The sequence below is a fragment of the Piliocolobus tephrosceles genome, chromosome 3 (genome assembly GCF_002776525.5).
Source record: "Piliocolobus tephrosceles isolate RC106 chromosome 3, ASM277652v3, whole genome shotgun sequence".
Lineage (NCBI taxonomy): Eukaryota > Metazoa > Chordata > Mammalia > Primates > Cercopithecidae > Piliocolobus > Piliocolobus tephrosceles.
In genome coordinates, this window is record NC_045436.1 from 147,493,405 (window position 1) to 147,511,231 (window position 17,827).

Below are 17,827 nucleotides of genomic sequence, written 5' to 3' on the forward strand. Positions count from 1 at the left end.
TTTTTACTGCCCTGAATCCAAAAAGAAGAACCCAGGTATGGGATAGGGATGGGCAGAGAAACTGCTATGAAGAGATGTACGGGGTTGCTTAGAGTATAAAGTATGAAGTCTTTATTTTGAATTAACTCCATGGGCTGCTGTGAACTGGAATTAGGCTTGTACTTATTTGCATGACTGTGATAACGCTATTCTAGACCCTCATTGTCCAAGGTGGTAGTAGCCTCTGGCCAAACGTGATTGAGTGCCTAAAATAGTATAGCCCAATTGAGATGTTCTGTAAGTATAGAACACCCACTGGATTTTGAAGACTTAGAATGAAAAAGTATAAAATATCTCATTAATAATCCTTTATAATCATTGCATGTTTGGATATATTAGACTAAATAAAATACTTTTAAAAATTTAGAAAGAAGCTGTATTCTCTGAGAATGGAAGTTCTCCCTGGGAGATGAGGCTGTGTCAATGCATGGGTGTACATGATTAGAAGTGTGTGTTTGTTAGGCCGGGCGCGGTAGCTCAAGCCTGTAATCCCAGCACTTTGGGAGGCCGAGACGGGCGGATCACGAGGTCAGGAGATCGAGACCATCCTGGCTAACACTGTGAAACCCCGTCTCTACTAAAAAATACAAAAAACTAGCCGGGCGAGGTGGCGGGCACCTGTAGTCCCAGCTACTTGGGAGGCTGAGGCAGGAGAATGGCGTAAACCTGGGAGGCAGAGCTTGCAGTGAGCTGAGATCCGGCCACTGCACTCCAGCCTGGGCGACAGAGCGAGACTCTGTCTCAAAAAAAAAAAAAAAAAAAAAAGAAGTGTGTGTTTGTTGAGTGATGGGTGTACATGATTAGAAGTGTGTGTTGAGTGATGGTTACAAGTGTGTATTTGTTGAGTGATGGGTGTACATGATTACCAGTGTGTTTGTTGACTGATAGGTGTACATAATTACACCTCTCACTGTGTTTGTTCCATGGTGACCCACTGGACAACAGGGGGAAAAAGAGGCAGGTGGGTGCCTCTGAATTAGACACTTTATTTTATTTATTTTATTTTTTATTTTTTGAGATGGAGTCTCGCTCTGTCACCCAGGCTAGAGTGCAGTGGTATGGATCTTGGCTCACTGCAACCTCCAACTCTTTGGTTCAAGCGATTCTCCCGCCTCAGCCTCCTAAGTAGCTCAGATTACAGGCATGTGCCACCAAGTCTGACTAATTTTTTTTATTTTTAGTAGAGACAGGGTTTCACCATGTTGGCCAGGCTGATCTCGAACTCCTGACCTCGGGTGATCTGCCTGCCTCAGCCTCCCAAAGTGTTGGGATTATAGGCATGAACTACTGCACCCGGCCTGAATTATACACTTTAAACGGGTGAGGGTGAACTTTTTTATGGTTTGTGAATCATATCTCAATAAAGTGTTGTTAAAAAAAACACACACACACACACAACTAACTACAGATCACATAGATCACATCTAATTGACAGCATATTTTTACTGCCCTGAATCCAAAAAGAAATGCCCACGTATGGGCTATTGGTAGGCAGAGACGCACACACTTGTAATCATGTACACAACTGCTAGTGGTGGAGATGAGTCTGTGGGGGAAAAAACAGGAATTCAGAGTGCTGAGGAGCTTCCTTTACTGCTCTGCCCACTTCCCTACCCTGGGCATTGCTCCCTTGGCCTGGATTCACAAAGTTAAGGCTTTTGGGAGCCAGGAACTAATTTCTTAGTCAAAGACACCTCCTCCTGTCCAGTTAGGGGTCTCAGGGAGGAAATGGCAGGCGGGCAGTTTCATTCTTTCAGTTCCAGAAAATGTTTATAGCCATAACATATTTCCTCTATTAAACAAATTCTGAGGTAAGGGGAAACAGAGAGAGACAGTGAGAACATTACAAGTCAAAAAGAATCTCAGCGCTCTTAGTTTAGGGAAGTTGGCCTTGCTCGCTGTGTGGTAAAAAGCTGATTATGGGAGAGAACTGTGGAGGGAAGGAAGGGAGGCAGTTTTGTCATCCCCACATCTGGTTTTGACTGGACACCATGTAGGCTGAGATCAACTTCAGAGGCAGTCAGCTAGAATCCCTTAACTTTATTTGCCCATTTATTGTGTTGTTATTTTGTTGTTATTACTGGAAAAGGCAAGAGTAGAGCTATCAGAATGGCTTCCTTGAACATGCTGTCAACAAATCCCAGGATTTTTATAAACCCTGTGTGAAAAACATGCTAAGAATCTGTTTTCTTCTTAGCATGTTTTTCACTTAGGTTTACAAAAATATGTTTTGAAGAAAGCTTGAAAAGATCAGTGGAAAAAAATTCAGCATCAAATTTTCTCTGCAAATCAACTTGTCAAAAAAGACATGATTAACATCCATCCTGTAACTAGCGCATGAATGATCTTCCCTCTTTACGAATGTGTTTCAGCACAACTTTAATCTTGATGCCTCACTCTTTCCGCTTTTAATAGGGGATAGATGAAAAGGCAAGAGGAAAAACAAAGCAGCTAAAACACACCCAGACGCACACTTCTGCCAGCATAGCCACGACGGTAAGCATTTTGAATTCAGTCAATTATGATCTGTGGATTATTACCACCACCTCATTTACTTCATCAGTGTAGACAATAGGAAACTGACTGTAGTGAAATTCGGAACCATAGAAACATGATTCTATTTTAATACAGGCCTATCGGTTAACCCACAGACTATGCTACATATGAATAAGAGAAAATAAGTTTATTCTTAATTATGTAATGTAATTCCAGTGGAATTCGGTAGATGGCATAAAAGAGCCTTTTTGTTTTGTTTTGTTTTCAACACTAAATGTGGTTAACAGTGAAATAAATCTTCAAGGAAGTGCTTGAATTTCTTATGGGCTGCCAAACGGAACGGACAAGCAGGTTGTCTTGGTAAGCAACATATTATTTTATTTTGTAAAAGAAAATAATTGTATAGCTAGTTATTAAGTACAGAATTCTCAAAAATCTGTGTAAGTCCTGGGTGTTTTTCTAAGTGGGTTATATTTCTGATATGTACATAGTTACCGTGTAGTTTATACTGGCATTTGTGTATCAGTTCTGAGTCCTAAATCAGAGAAAGTCCCCCCGCTGCTCTGGGAATAACACCTCGTGTGTGATTTGCTTACAAGAAATATTTTTCAGTTGGGAAATAAATATCTGGGTCACACACGTCTTCTGATTTTCTTCCAGAGCAGCTGCTAGTTGTTGATTTTGACGGCATTTCTCTTCACCCCATCCAAGCAATCGTATTCTCTTCGCAGTGTTAAGGAAAATGAGATATAAGTCAGTTACTCCCGGAGGTAAAGCTGCCGTTCAGCTCTTCTGTTTTTGTGGGCAGGTTTGTTTCAGTTCTTTTCTCTGGGCTTTCCCACTAGCTAGTCCTTCTGTTTCTCAGACCACTAACCTGGTTCTGAGGAGCTAGAAGTCAGGTGGAATTGCAGGTTTTGAAAATGTTTCCCAGGCTACACCCAATTTGGTCAAAAGACTTGAAAGCGAATGTGTTTTTATAACAAACAAAAAGCAAAGTTTCTCAAAACCGCATAGAAAACAAAGCAGAACAGTTCTTGAACTGTCTCAAGTTCTTTTAACCTGTGGTTAATAGCTAGTAGGGTTGTGCAGGGAAGGCCCTTAGTAAATATTTACAGGACTAAACTTAATGGGCCAGATAGATTGCATGAGTATTGTCCATTAAGACCAGTCAAAGCCTTGATTTGATGCCTCCAAAATCTCCAAACGAAGACAAATTAAATGTATTGATTCATTGTATCATACAATGTGAGGCTAAACCTATCATAATAATGAAAATTGACAGAAGCACACCTAGAGGCATTTTACACTTTCAAATTAAAGCATCCTTTACTGCTCAGCTTATTTTCTGGGTAGTAAAAGAGTTTTAAGGTTCTAAAATAGATGAGGCTCAGTCATGGTTGTTAAGACTTTGATTAAAACATGTTTTGGTCTAGGAAACTGAGACATTGATTTTCATTGATTTAGCAAGTTTGGTACATAAAATTCAAAGATCCTGGAAATACTAAAAATCAGTTATTCCTGTGTATAACATTTTGATTTCTTAATTATAGAAATAAGAATGGTTTTATAAACTGAGTACTTGAAATTAATGGCTTTAAACCAAAGGGCAAGATGGAGGTTGGGCAAATAGAAGATATGTGAATCAATTAATTTAACTCGACATAAAACTGAAGCTATGCTTTCATTAAATGCTTGCGTTAGCGGCGGCAAATCCATATGGGTCTGCTGGAACTTGATTCTTGCCTCCTCAGTGGAAAGAATTTGTCTGAGGGGCATAAGGCAGAGTGAGAGACTGAGGCAAGTTTTAGAGCCAGAGTGAGAGTGTCACGCCCAGGGCCAGGTTCCAGCCCATACTGAGGTCTGAGGGGAGTGGGTGGATGAGCAGATAGCTGAAAGAACACTCAGGGGGCCATAGGCAGGTGAAAGGTGATTTTATTCATCAGCAGCTCTCATCAGGAGCTTACTTACAGTAGTTCTCTCAGACTGTCCGCCTTGTCCTGGCTGCTTAGTTTGGCAGCTTCCACACACAGCTGTGCGTCCGGCTCTCCCTTGCCCTCAGGGTCAGCAGCTCAACTCTTTCTCTTGGTTGGGCATGAGCACGCCAAGCTGTGTCCTGGCTCCCCTCAGTCCATCTACAAAGACGGACAGCTTTGGCTCTCTCTCTCTTTCTCTGGGTGCCAATGCACCTGTACAGTGTCAGCAGGGCAATTACACCATTTACAGACAACAGTGGCTTAGAGCCAAGGGATGAACCTTACCTATGTTATGGCTATGGTGGTAAGCTTCTCTATGCTATGTCTACATGGCTATGATAAAAAGTGAGTTACACGCCTGCACTCTAAATTCACTGAGTTACTCTGGATGTTTACCTCAGCCTGTCCTTGACCAAAGCACAGCCATATTCCTTACAGAGAGTTTATTAAAAAGTTTTAGATCAGGAACAAAAGGAAGTGAAGTATACTTGGAAGAGGACTAAATGGGCAACTTGAGAGATCCAAGTGCCCAGTTTAACCTTTGACTTGGGGCTTATTCGCTGGCAGGCTTCTGGAGTTTTGTGTCTCTTCTTCCCTGATCCTTCCCTTGGGATGGGCTGGCTGCATGTGCAGTGGCTTACCAGCCCTTGGGAGGGGCTGCATGCACACTGTGTTTACTGAAGTTGTGCACATGCTCACTGGAGACATTTTTCCCTTGCCAGACAAGCCTTCTTAGAGGAAGGTCACATACCCATTGAAGTCTGCCATTTTGCCTCTTGGCATGCATGTTCCAGCCTGCTTGCCCAACTCCTGAGACTTTATCAGGAGGCTGCTAACCACCAGCTTCAGGCGTGTTTTCTATCTATTAGGAGATTGACTTTCCCTGGTGCTGGCTGCAACCAATTATTATTCTAGAGAGACTTTTTTGTTTGTTTGTTTGTTTTTGAGACAGAGTCTCACCCTGTTGCCCAGGCTGGAGTGCAATGGCATGACCTCAGCTCACTGTAACCTCTGCCTCCTGGATTCAAGCAATTCTCCTGCCTCAGCTTCCCCAGTAGCTGGGATTACAGGCACCTGCCACCACGCCCGGCTAATTTTTGTATTTTTAGTAGAGACAGGGTTTCACCATGCTGGCCAGGCTAGTCTTGAATTCCCAACCTCAAGTGATGCGCCCGTCTCGGCCTCCCAAAGTGCTGGGATTACAGCATGAGCCACGGCCCCCAGGTTAGAGAGACTGTTTAACAACTGCCTGATCATCACCTGATGGTCACCTGATAATCCTGGTTGGGGGGCCCCTCTCCTGTCCTGCTCATGTCTGCCTAAGTACCTACTCTAACATCTGTGGACAGACAGTTTTATAAATGTATGTATTTTTGTGACGATGGCTGTTGTTAAGGAAAAAAGGACAACTTTCGTCTTGTTTGTGGTAGGTTCTGTGAGCCAAGCGTTTGCACCCATACATGGGGTCCTGTCTGCCCCTGTCTCTCTGATCACTTTTGCATATCACGCCTGACATGCTGATCACTGATTCCATGAACTCTGCAGTTGGCTAGGAGGTGGAAAGAGCCCTGATCTGGATTCAGGCATAGGAATAAGCAGGGAACTCCACTTGGGCCTTAAGGCCAGGCCACTTTTGTTTCGACCTATCTCGTAACAGATAGCTCTGTTTTGAGATATTAGGCACTGCCCCAGGGTATTATTTTTATTCCCATTATTTGAGTCCATTTAAATTGCCATAACAAAGTACCAGACTGGGTGGCTTATAAACAACAGACATTTGTTTCTCACAGTTCTTTAGGGTAGAAGTCTAAGATCAGGATGGTAGTGTTGTTGGGTTCAGGCGAGGGCCCTCTTCTGGTTTGCAGATGCCTCCTTCTTCTTGTATTTTCACATGGCAGAAAGACAGCCAGAGAGCTCTCTGGGGTCCTTTTTATAAGGGTACTATAAAGGCTCTGTTCTTATGACCTAATTACTTCCCAATTTTCTCCTGCTAATACCATCACATTGGGGGTTAGGATTTCATCATAAGAATTTCACAGGACACAAACATTGAAGCTATAACATCCATTGAAGTATTGCTCCTTGTGTGAGTAGCTCTTTCAGGAAGCTGGAGAGGAAGAATTGGTAAATTTCTGGGTCTTTCAGCCAAATACAATCAATGTCATAAAAACACCACCTTGACTTTTAACATGAACGTTAATGTCTGCATCATCTTCCTTGCTCAGGGTCTTCATGACCACTAATGGGGGTATCAGGCCCTTTTCCATGTTAGAAGAAATCAGGATAACAAAGGCATATTGGGCACCTCTACAAAAGGGTAAGTCTAAGGAAGGCTCAAAACACCCAGATAAGTTTGCATGTCTAAATTGGGGAACTTTTGTAACTGAAGGTTGTTTCTAGAAGCTGAATTATTTAGGTTCTCTGTGCTCATTGAGATATGGGAGGGGATATGTGAAGAGGAATTTGGTGCTTAGCTGATACTGATGGCCTGCTTGTCTAATGGTTCTAGGGGATTTTGAATACCTTCCTTGTGAGAACTGGGTAGCTGTGTAATCGCAGCTGAAAGGGTCTCTGGAGGTGAGTAGTACACACTCTACAGTTCATCCCAGCACAGCTCCCTCTGTTCTCATATGCCACTGGAATGCTGACCACGAAATAGTGTCTGAGCTAGAGCAGTTTGAATACTGGTACAATAGGCATAACCTAGAACAATACCTGTCACTGCATAGAGAATAAATACATATTTGATGAATGAATGAAAAAAAGTATTCTGAATAAGACAGAGGAGGAAACAACTCCCTTTCTCAAAACCTCCCAGTGTTCGCCACTCTCTCATCATTTTTGGGGTAGAATCCCAACTCCTCGCAATGATCAACAAAGCCTGAGTGATCTTGGCCCTAACTCCCCTCATCTTCCCTAACTCCATGCTAACATTGAACTTCCCATTCCTTCTCAGACAAGCCAAGCTCAATTCCATCTCAGGTCCTTTATACTTGCCTTTTCTTTTGCCAGAAATGCCATAGGTTACCCAGATCATCCCATAGGTTACTCATTCACTTCATTCTGATTTCTACTCTAGTGTCATCATCTCAAAAAGGCCTTCTCTAACTCATCACTCAAAAATAGCCACCCCCAAGCACTGTCTTATACCTACAATTTACCCTGATTTATTTTTCTCTGTAGAACTTATCACTACAGGAACTTGAGTTTAATCATTTGTTTATTTTCTGTCTCCCCACTAGACAAAAACTCCTTGAGAATTCCGACTTTATCTTGTTCACTGCTGTATCTACAGTTCTTAAAACATGGCCAGTAGGTGATCAATAAATACTGGTTGAATAAATAAATGGATGAATAAATGGATCTTCTGAGAGACCTTTTATTATGATCTAATTACCTTTTGAATAAGACCAAAGTTAGACCCAAACTGTGTATAGGTCATAAAGGGTAATAGAAGAGCAGTCCCAATACCACCATTTGGGACACCTCTTGAGAAAGTCATGGGGACACACATGTCGAAGAGTGAAAGTACACCAGTCAAGTCTTAGCTAGAGTTCTAAATAATTTTGGGAAGCTTGGGGCCCGAGAACTTTCTATGAACCCACCTGTATTAGCTTCCTGAGGCTGCTGTAACAGATGATCAGAAACGTGGTGGCTTTGCCCTCAACGTTCTGGAGAGCAGAAGTCGAAACTCAAGGCATCAGCAGGGCTGCCCTCACTCCAGAGCCTCCTCTAGCTTCTGGCAGTCTGTTGCTGTTCCTTGCCTTGTAGCTGCTGCACTCCAGTCTCTGCCTCCACTGTCACGAGGCCTTCTCCTCTGTTTCTCAGTCGTCTCTTCTCTTGTCCCTCTGACTTTCTCTTAGAAGAGCACTTGTCATTGGAATTATGGACCACCTGGATAATTTGGGATGATCTCTTCATCTCAAGATCCTTAACTTTATTATCTCTGCAAAGACCCCTTTTCTAAGGAAGGTAACGTTCATGGTTTCTGGGGATTAGGACATGGTTAAGATGTAGACATATCTTTTGGTGAGCCACCATTCAATCTATTACACCATCCATATTAAAACTTACTTGATTAGAGCTGGCATCATTATTTACCAGTATATATACTTCTCTAGTTTTAGGCTGCGTAACCCAAAAGAATGTATCTTCCATTTTATGTCTCTAATAAAAAAAAAGTTTAATATCAGCCATGACTAATTTCATGTATTTTAAAAATGTATGTAATATATTTCATCATTTCATGTATTTTTTTTTCTCTAGAATCTGTATCTGTGTCAAGATGATCTGAAAACAGATTCTACCTTTAGGAATGTCTAGTGTTCCAGAATGGCTAGCATCTTCCATTTTGCCATTATCTTCATGTTAACACTTCAGATCAGACTACAATTATCTGAAGAAAGTGAATTTTTAGTTGATAGGTCAAAAAACAGTCTCATCCACGTTCCTAAAGACCTATCCCAGAAAACAACAATCTTAAATATATCACAAAATTATATATCTGAGCTTTGGACTTCTGACATCTTATCACTGTCAAAGCTGAGGATTTTGATAATTTCTCATAATAGACTCCAGTATCTTGATATCAGTGTTTTCAAATTCAACCAGGAATTGGAATACTTGGATTTGTCCCACAACAAGTTGGTGAAAATTTCTTGCCACCCTACTGTGAACCTCAAGCACTTGGACCTGTCATTTAATGCATTTGATGCCCTGCCTATATGCAAAGAATTTGGCAATATGTCTCAACTAAAATTTCTGGGGTTGAGCACTACACACTTAGAAAAATCTACTGTGCTGCCAATTGCTCATTTGAATATCAGCAAGGTCTTGCTGGTCTTAGGAGAGCATTATGGGGACAAAGAAGATCCTGAGGGCCTTCAAAACTTTAACACTGAGAGTCTGCACATTGTGTTCCCAACAAGCAAAGAATTCAATTTTATTTTGGATGTGTCAGTCAGGACTGTAGCAAATCTGGAACTATCTAATATCAAATGTGTGCTAGAAGATAACGAATGTTCTTACTTCCTAAATATTCTGGCAAAACTTCAAACAAATCCAAAGTTATCAAGTCTTACTTTAAACAACATTGAAACAACTTGGAATTCTTTCATTAGGATCCTCCAGCTGGTTTGGCATACAACTGTATGGTATTTCTCAATTTCAAACGTGAAGCTACAGGGTCAACTGGACGTCAGAGATTTTGATTATTCTGGCACTTCCCTGAAGGCCTTGTCTATACACCAAGTTGTCAGCGATGTGTTCAATTTTCCACAAAGTGTTATCTATAAAATCTTTTCAAATATGAACATCAAAAATTTCACAGTGTCTGGTACACACATGATCCATATGCTTTGCCCATCCAAAATCAGCCCATTCCTGCATTTGGATTTTTCAAATAATCTCTTAACAGACACAGTTTTTGAAAATTGTGGGCACCTCACTGAGTTGGAGACACTTATTTTACAAATGAATCAATTAAAAGAACTTTCAAAAATAGCTGAAATGACTACATGGATGAAGTCTCTGCAACAATTGGATATTAGCCAGAATTCTGTAAGCTATGATGAAAAGAAAGGAGATTGCTCTTGGACTAAAAGTTTATTAAGTTTAAATATGTCTTCAAATATACTTACTGACACTATTTTCAGATGTTTACCTCCCAGGATCAAGGTACTTGATCTTCACAGCAATAAAATAAAGAGCATTCCTAAACAAGTCGTAAAACTGGAAGCTTTGCAAGAACTCAATGTTGCTTTCAATTCTTTAACCGACCTTCCTGGATGTGGCAGCTTTAGCAGCCTTTCTGTATTGATCATTGATCACAATTCAGTTTCCCACCCATCAGCTGATTTCTTCCAGAGCTGCCAGAAGATGAGGTCAATAAAAGCAGGAAACAATCCATTCCAGTGTACCTGTGAGCTAAGAGAATTTGTCAAAAATATAGAGCAAGTATCAAGTGAAGTGGTAGAGGGCTGGCCTGATTCTTATAAGTGTGACTACCCAGAAAGTGATAGAGGAACCCCACTAAAGGACTTTCACATGTCTGAATTATCCTGCAACGTAACACTGCTGATCGTCACCATCGGTGCCACCATGCTGGTGTTGACTGTGACTGTGACCTTCCTCTGCATCTACTTGGATCTGCCCTGGTATCTCAGGATGGTGTGCCAGTGGACCCAGACCCGGCGCAGGGCCAGGAACGTACCCTTAGAAGAACTCCAAAGAAATCTCCAGTTTCATGCATTTATTTCATATAGTGGGCACGATTCTTTCTGGGTGAAAAATGAATTATTACCAAACCTAGAGAAAGAAGGTATGCAGATTTGCCTTCATGAGAGAAACTTTGTTCCTGGCAAGAGCATTGTGGAAAATATCATCAACTGCATTGAGAAGAGTTACAAGTCCATCTTTGTTTTGTCTCCCAACTTTGTCCAGAGTGAGTGGTGCCATTATGAACTCTACTTTGCCCATCACAATCTGTTTCATGAAGGATATAATAACCTAATCCTGATCTTGCTGGAACCCATTCCACAGTACTCCATTCCTAGCAGCTATCACAAGCTCAAAAACCTCATGGCCAGGAGGACTTATTTGGAATGGCCCAAGGAAAAGAGCAAACATGGGCTTTTTTGGGCTAACCTAAGGGCAGCCATTAATATTAAGCTGACAGAGCAAGCCAAAAAATAGATTACACATCAAGCGAAAAATATTCCTCCTGTTGATGTTGCTGCTTTTGGAAGTTCCAACAATGACTTTATTTTGCATCAACACAAATGTAAACACAATTGTGAGTGTATGATGTAGGTAAAAATATGTACTTTCGGGCCCCAATTCACCATTTATATGTGGTATTAAAAATTAACGAATGATATAACTTTGATTTAAGCAGTTGATTTCTGACACATAAGGTATCCACTTGTTTCTTTGCTATAACTGAGTTCTGAATTTATCATGAAGTCAAGGGAAGCATCTATTTCTCTTCAGTGATGTGTGTTCCGGGGTATCATGGTCAATATTGGAAAATGCCATGACTTTTATGAGTATAGCTGGGTTTGTATAGCAGATTTCTGCAGCTTTTGATGCTTTCCTCAGTTCCATGGTGCATTCAACTCAACCTATTGATGGCTGCTCACTGATAATGCTGGAGACACTATGCCTGAAGGTTCCCCCCCAACCCCCGACCATCATGCCCACACAAAGGGCAGTCCAGAAGTGCTGGAAGTTGTCCTTGGAAACAGCCCTCAACCAATGTCAGAAAGAGCTGGGGGATAAATACCCCGACTTTCTCACCCATGTTTTAAGATAAATCTTGGGTATACTTTGCACTCTCCCTGAGTTCCCCAGTAAGATAAAATTCTGGTTGTCCACTGTCTTGATAAAGTATTCTCGATTGGCTTCCTTCCCATTTTTTTCTCACTTACTTATTCCTCTATGTGTATTCCATGGGATCACCTCTGTGATAAACTACTTGCCACTGAATATTTGTCTCAGGGTCTGCTTATGAGGGAGCCCATACCAAGAAAGTGTTCCACCTCAGTCCAGATGGAAATTCTGAGTCTGGTTTTCTGTGGCTGGAGATCTCACTGAGATTCTGGTTGTATGAACTAACATGCACAAGAGCCTTTGGTCTTTTGATTAGAAGGAAGAATATAGTTGATATATAGTGCTTCTATATATAGCATTTGTCTCTTTGGGGAACTATTAAAGTTGAGCATGAGCAGATGGGGCAGTGTAAGGAATGGATATATCTGATGCTTTTCATACCCATCAAACATCCTGTCAGTCTACCTTTTTACTCCAAGAGCCAGCTCTGGGCAGGTGTAGTCATGACAAGAACCTTGTCATGATTATACCATGTATCTTTCACTTTATGCCTCCCATGACTTCACTGATACCACTGCATGGGATGCTTGTAGAAGAAGCCTGTTCAACCATTCAGATACATGCACAAACCTGGAAGCACCAGGGATATCACTGTGGGATGGGAGGCATTATATACCTGCTCCTTTCTTCTATTCTTGGGTTAAAAAATGAGGTATAATCGATACCTTTTCTCAAACAATCCCCAGTGGCTTTGTGGTTTACTTCCCCACAGGGTAACCAGCTCAGTAACTTGCTTTTGCATTGACTTTCCATTCTTCCTTGGTCACTCTTCCCATTCCCCTCACTCTTGAGCCCTGAGATTACTTCCCCAAACAAGCAACCTTCCCTTAACTCAAGGAGTCTAGAAAAAAATAAAATAAAATAGAAAATAAAATAAAATAAAATAAATTAAAAAACAACAAACAACAAAAAGCCTACAAATGACCAGCACACAAAGCTGTCGTCTCAGTCTCTACTTTTTTGAGTGGGAAGGAGCCCAAATAACACATACATATACTATTAGCTTCTTGGCCTAAAGAACTTGTAGTCAATCAGGGAACACTACACATATCCAAATAACTAAAATAAAATCAATGAAACAAAGCTATAAAATGGAAGTTTAGAGGTTGCTTAAATTTAGTGAAAAAAAAATCTTCTTAGAAATGACGGGTTTTGTTTTGTCTTGTTTTGTTTTTTTTCCATTAGGTCTTGAAGGAAGACTTTAACTTTGAATTTTTCAATGTGTAACAATGAAGAATGAAAAGGCCATTCTGAACAGAAAGATAAAGAGAGCAAAGGCAGGAATACGCGGGCCTATTCTTGGACTGGTGTCCCAGTTTGACTGGACCATGAGGTTCATGAAAAACAACAGTAGGATAGGAGTGTGGAAAGTTATATTAAGACTATATTGTCAAGGATCTTGAAAGTCAAACCATGGAGTTAGAGCTTGGGGATATAGGAAAGTCATTATTTAAACTTCTTTGAAGCATAATAGTGGGAGGCAAATTCAAACCATGAAATGTATGCTAAAAATAGGAAAACTATTGTTCTGTAACGGAATTGCAAAAATTGTAAGAACTGGATTTTCCCATTTTCTCTAGGATGATTGCACTTTCTGTATTGAACTTCAAGACTTCATAACCAAGTTTCAACTACTCAGCAAGCAGTTGTGTATTCATTTTCAAGGTCTATTTTAACAAAGTCTATTTTAACAAGCTGGGTGTTGTTAAACTGAAATTTATTCCCACAGTTCTGGAGGCTGAAAGTCCAAAATCAAGGTGTTGGCAGGATTGGCTCCTTTTGAGAGGAGAGAGGAAAGGATCCATTTCTACTGGGGACAACCCAGTCTCTTTTCTTAACTCAGAGATGGTTATCTTCTCTCTGTCTCTTCACATCGTCTTCCCTCTATGCCTGTCTGTCTGTCTCTGTGTCCACAATTCCTTTTTTTTTCTTTATAAGGACACCAAGTACATTGGATTAGGGCCCACTCTAATGACCTCATTTTAACTAAGTACATCTCCCAACAACCTTATTTCCAAAGAAGGTCTAATTCTGAGGTTCTGGGGTTCAGGACTTCAACATACAAATTTTCGGAGACACAATTCAACTTGTTACACCCTGTAAATCCAAAAAAGAATTCCCTGAAAGAAACATAAAGTCACTTAGAGTTTATTTAACAAATCAAAACTTTTAGGCGTTAGATGAGTCCTATACATAAATAGCTGATCTCATAAGTGGTTTTAAGGACGCTGGAGGGAGGTTGAAATTGTATTGGTGGAGTCTCCCGCCAAAGAATTCAAAGTTGGAAGATGAAGAATTCAGGACAAAGTATAGATAAATATCAACAATAATAAGAGCGATTTCACAGATAAATGAGAGGAAGTATTACAGAATGGGTAAATATGCAAGCCCTGAATCAAGTCTGGGTTTCAATTCTAGCTCCGTCATGTATTTGCGGATGATCTTGGACAAGTTACTTAAACGTTCTAAGCATAGATTTCATTATTTGTAAAATATAGTCTTAGAGTACGTAGCTAAGACCTTTAGATTTCCAGCTATAAATTAAAAGACTGGTCAAATATGTTCCCCAAACTACAGTGTTCACATAATGAGCTTTCCAAGTGGTACTGTTGAAGCCCTTTCTCTAGAACCTAGGTCGGAGGGAGCACACCCCACCCATCCTTCTTGAGAGTAAATGAAACTTGTAATATACCAAAACCTCTCCAAAATCCTCTTGTAATGTATAACTCCTCTCAGTCTCTCCAATCCCCTTCATTGACTAGAGATGGGTAGTTAGCAAAGGTCACAAAACCAGTTATCTAGTCTCACACCTCACTTGGGGACCTCCACCAAAATTGAGACTAACCTAGTTCCATTTTATCAGCCTGCTATACTAGCGAGACTGCAGTGGGATGGGCATTTCATATGGCAATAATAGGAGGGCAAAGTAATTTGGATATATATATATATATATATATCATTTGAAAATACTCATGCTCTTTGATCTGTCAGTTCTACTTTTAGGAATTTATCCTAAGAAAATAAGTTTAAATGTGAACAAATATTTATTTGTAAGTATGTTCACTGTAAGGTCATTAGCAACCATGGAAAATTTGAGACACTCCAAATTTCTAACAATGGAAGAATGTGTTTAATGACATATTGCACAACCATTTAACATAATGTATAAGATTAAGATGGTAATTTTTATGTTATGTCGTTTTCACTAAAATTTTTTTAAAAATGTATAGGGCCTGGTGTAGTGGCTCAGTGTCTGTAATCCCAGCAACTCAGGAGACTAAGGCAGGAGGATTGCTTGAGCCCAGGAGTTCGAGGCTGCAGTGACCTATGCTTATGTTACAACGTAAATAAAAAGCATAGGATACAAAAGTATATGTACACTATGATTTCAACTAGGTCAAAATATGCATAGAAAATGATCTAGATGAAATATAAAAAAACTATCACTGCTTGCCTACAACTGGTGTTTGTTTTTGTTTTTATACTTTTTGGCACCTAAAAAATTTACAACAAACAAATAAGGAAATGGGGCTTAGGAGACCAAAAATAGGTCTCTTCCAGTGGAACAGTAGAGAATAAAGGTTATAAAGTTGGGCTTTGTAAAGCGGCATGCTGGGATTAAATCCTGGCTCAATTCCTCTGTAGAAGAGAAAAGAGAGGGCACAAATCCTCTGTCCATAGATAAATTCCTTAACTCTTCCTAACCACCTTTTTCTCATCTGTAAAATGGGCATAATACTGGTACCTCTCTCATACGGTTGTTTTAGAAATCAGTGGTACAATGTATGTAACTGACTTATCTCAGGGTCGTGGCTATTCACTCTAGAGGTGGCAGACACAGTGGGGAGGAGGAGCTCTCAGATCTCCACCTGATTTGGCTTCTTCCACCTTCTTCTAGTGACTTTGGGTGGTTATGTATTCCTTCTCTGCTTTATTATTGTGGAGATATAAAATGAGAGTAATCAAAATACCTGTCTCATACTATTGTTATGAGGATTAAATGAGTTAATACAGATAATGTCTATAGAACAGTTCCTGGCATTAAGCAAAAGCTCAATAAATGTTAGAGTTATTATTATGTCATTATCATCATTCTTCTTGTCCTTATTATCTTATGCCACCAGATATGGAACTGGAGCTGAGGTGCTGATTATGTTTCATCTAGATTATCCTGGGCTTTCTAAGATGAAATAAAATCAGAAAAGAGACAAAAGTTACAGAAAAACTAGGAACAGCTCCATGTTAAACAAGCAAGTGAACAAATGAGGCAAACAAAACAACTAAAAATGGCAAATGGGGAAATAAGAAATTGGGAAGTAAACTGTTAGCAAATATCAGAGATAGAATTCATATATGTCAAGAACTAATAGAGTGAAATAGAAAAGCACTAAGATCTCCATTGATATGTGGGCAATAAGCATGGTCAGCTCAAAATACGATCCAGTTAGAAACAAACTCATGGAAAATTTCAGCCTCATTAATGCAGCCCAAGTGTCCCCAAGGTTTCTCATTTTTTGGGTTACCACTTCCTTTTCATTTTGAGTAAAATGACTCAAGTCCCCAACCCTTATGGTTACAGGAAAACAGTTCCTCCTGAGGATTTCAGAGAAGAGCTGGACTTCCTGGCTGACTCACATTCTCTCCTTCTGAACTGCTTCTTCTGGTAGCTCCCTGTCACTTTGGACCAGCTCGCACTGCCCTCCTTGACTGTTCCGGAACTGTGTGATGGACTTCATCCTACTAGGACCCAGTCGCTTCTTGAATTCCCCGAATAAACACCCACCCGTGTGAATGACAAGCCTTAATAAAAATTCATTATCAAAGTTAATCAATAAGGTCCCAAACAAGATTGAGAGCCAGGGGACAGAAGTACCACCAGTAATGATATAGTCACAGGCAGACCTACGAGTATGTTCATCTTTCCTCTAAGACAACTTGAAGTTACAGATACTTCTTAGAACTTAAAAAGTTTGATAGCCCCTTACCCAAAGAAATAGAAACAGAAAATATGTTAAAGAAATTTCTATGAAATTAGAACAAAATGACTAATTGCCAATGCAAGAGAAAAAATAAGTTAAAGCCTAAGTCTGGGAAATCCACATCCATCTAATAGGTATTCCAGAATCAGAAAAAGAGACGAGGTGAAGACATTATAAAAAAATAAATAAATAAAACAGAGAAATCCCACTGAAGGACATGAATCTCCTAAAAGTACTCAGCAAAACGAATAGTTCAAAGACCCAAACCGAAGCACTTTCTCTTGAAATTTTAGACCACTGGGGACAACAATAGTAAAAGCTTCCAGAGAGAGAGAAAGAAAAAAGAAAGCAGGTTACATACAAAGAATCGGAAATCAGAATGGTCATGTATCTCTCAGTACAATGCTAGAAGCTAGAAGATAATAGAACAATACCTTCAAAATTATATAGAAAAATCATTTGCAACTTATAACTATATATTCAGCAAAACAATCAATCAAATATGAGGCATGACATTCAAGTTCTGCCTCCAAATTAACCATCAGTGCATTTTCGGGAGACTACTGGATGATGAATTCCACTATAACAGATGAAAACCAAGAAAGAAGATGCTGTGCATTCCAAGAAACAAGGGATCTAATGCAGCAGAGAGGAGCAACGGCTTTCTAGGGGAGCAGCAACTCGAAGTCAGAGGATGTCAGCTCTGCAGAAATCTAATGCATACTGGAGCAAAATGACAGACAGTAGTTTGAGAGAGGTGATTGTTTATTTGATAAATTTCATTATATTTCATTTTTTGACTTGAGAGCTATTTGGGAATGTGACGAAAATTATCATAGACACATTGAAAACTGACAAAACAAAATACAAGGCAATTATTAACTACAAGAATACCAAAAAGTATAATCATAGATTGTAATCATAGTGTATAATGTAGCTTTTAGTGAGGCC

General features: G+C 40.0%; 1 protein-coding gene across 6 annotated transcripts in view; it reads left to right on the forward strand.

Moving 5' to 3' along the window:
- The window catches only part of TLR1 (toll like receptor 1), a 47,759-nt gene extending 34,974 nt beyond the window's left edge, over window positions 1-12,785 (forward strand). The window contains exons 3-8 of one of the 6 annotated variants that reach the window (XM_023224653.3): window positions 2,455-2,535; window positions 2,823-2,895; window positions 3,196-3,343; window positions 6,734-6,825; window positions 7,018-7,085; window positions 8,775-12,785. In XM_023224653.3, coding sequence (XP_023080421.1) covers window positions 8,841-11,201 — 2,361 coding nt within the window. In that variant the 5' untranslated portion in view covers window positions 2,455-2,535; window positions 2,823-2,895; window positions 3,196-3,343; ... (1 more) ...; window positions 7,018-7,085; window positions 8,775-8,840 and the 3' untranslated portion in view covers window positions 11,202-12,785. The remainder of the gene's footprint in view (window positions 1-2,454; window positions 2,536-2,822; window positions 2,896-3,195; window positions 3,344-6,733; window positions 6,826-7,017; window positions 7,086-8,774) is intronic. The other 5 variants (XM_023224654.3, XM_023224655.3, XM_023224652.3 and 2 more) reach the window with 5 other exon arrangements.
- The last annotated feature ends 5,042 nt before the right edge of the window (window positions 12,786-17,827 follow it).